The 703-nt window shown below is 53.1% G+C and overlaps 1 protein-coding gene across 1 annotated transcript in view; it reads right to left on the bottom strand.

Moving 5' to 3' along the window:
• Slc13a3 (solute carrier family 13 member 3) overlaps nucleotides 1–703 on the bottom strand; it is a 62322-nt gene that overhangs the window by 20908 nt on the left and 40711 nt on the right. Inside the window, exon 6 of the mRNA XM_005362881.3 lies at nucleotides 173–298. Coding sequence (XP_005362938.1) covers nucleotides 173–298 — 126 coding nt within the window. The remainder of the gene's footprint in view (nucleotides 1–172; nucleotides 299–703) is intronic.

Below are 703 nucleotides of genomic sequence, written 5' to 3'. Positions count from 1 at the left end.
GTAAAGATAAACTTGAGAGCAGAGCACAGGATTACATCTTGGTTCGACACCATCACTGGTCCAAGCCATCCTGGAAACCAGAGTCACCTTTCCTTTGTTCAGAGGGTAACAAGTGGGGCCCAGCAGGGAGTTGGGCTTTTCCATCCTCCCTCTAGAAGAAGGTCCCTCATACCTCCAGCTTATTCCACCGTAGAGGAAGGAGATCCAGATCCAGCCGACCAGAAGGAACAGCAGCATGAGAGGGAAGGCGAAGATGAACCAGGAGCCGAAGTTCACCACATCGCACTGTGGAAAGAAACTGAAGAACAAGGAAAAGCGAGGGTGGCTGTCAAATGGAACCATCAGGGCTGGGCTGGAGGCCTCCAGTGGGTCAGGGCAGAGTGAAGGGCCTTGGGAGGACCGGAAGAGAGGACTCCCCCCGCCCTTCCTCCTGTGGAGGGTCCAGTTCTGACTCAGAGGAACCACAGTGCCCTATGCACCCCCGGGGGGGGGGGGGGCAGACAGTGAAGTCGGCAGGCTGCACTATGACAAACTCAAGACAACATGCTCAGCCCAAATCTGAGCTCTGCTTGTTTTTATGCCATGCTTAAATGCTGACTTTTTTTTGTTTGTTTTTGTTTTTTTTTTTCGAGACAGGGTTTCTCTGTGGCTTTGGAGCCTGTCCTGGAACTAGCTCTGTAGACCAGGCTGGTCTCGAACTCAC

The sequence above is a fragment of the Microtus ochrogaster genome, linkage group LG8 (genome assembly GCF_000317375.1).
Source record: "Microtus ochrogaster isolate Prairie Vole_2 linkage group LG8, MicOch1.0, whole genome shotgun sequence".
In the NCBI taxonomy this organism is placed as follows: Eukaryota; Metazoa; Chordata; class Mammalia; order Rodentia; family Cricetidae; genus Microtus; species Microtus ochrogaster.
Note: the sequence above shows the minus strand (reverse complement) of the source record. Positions and strands in the feature narration are given on the sequence as shown.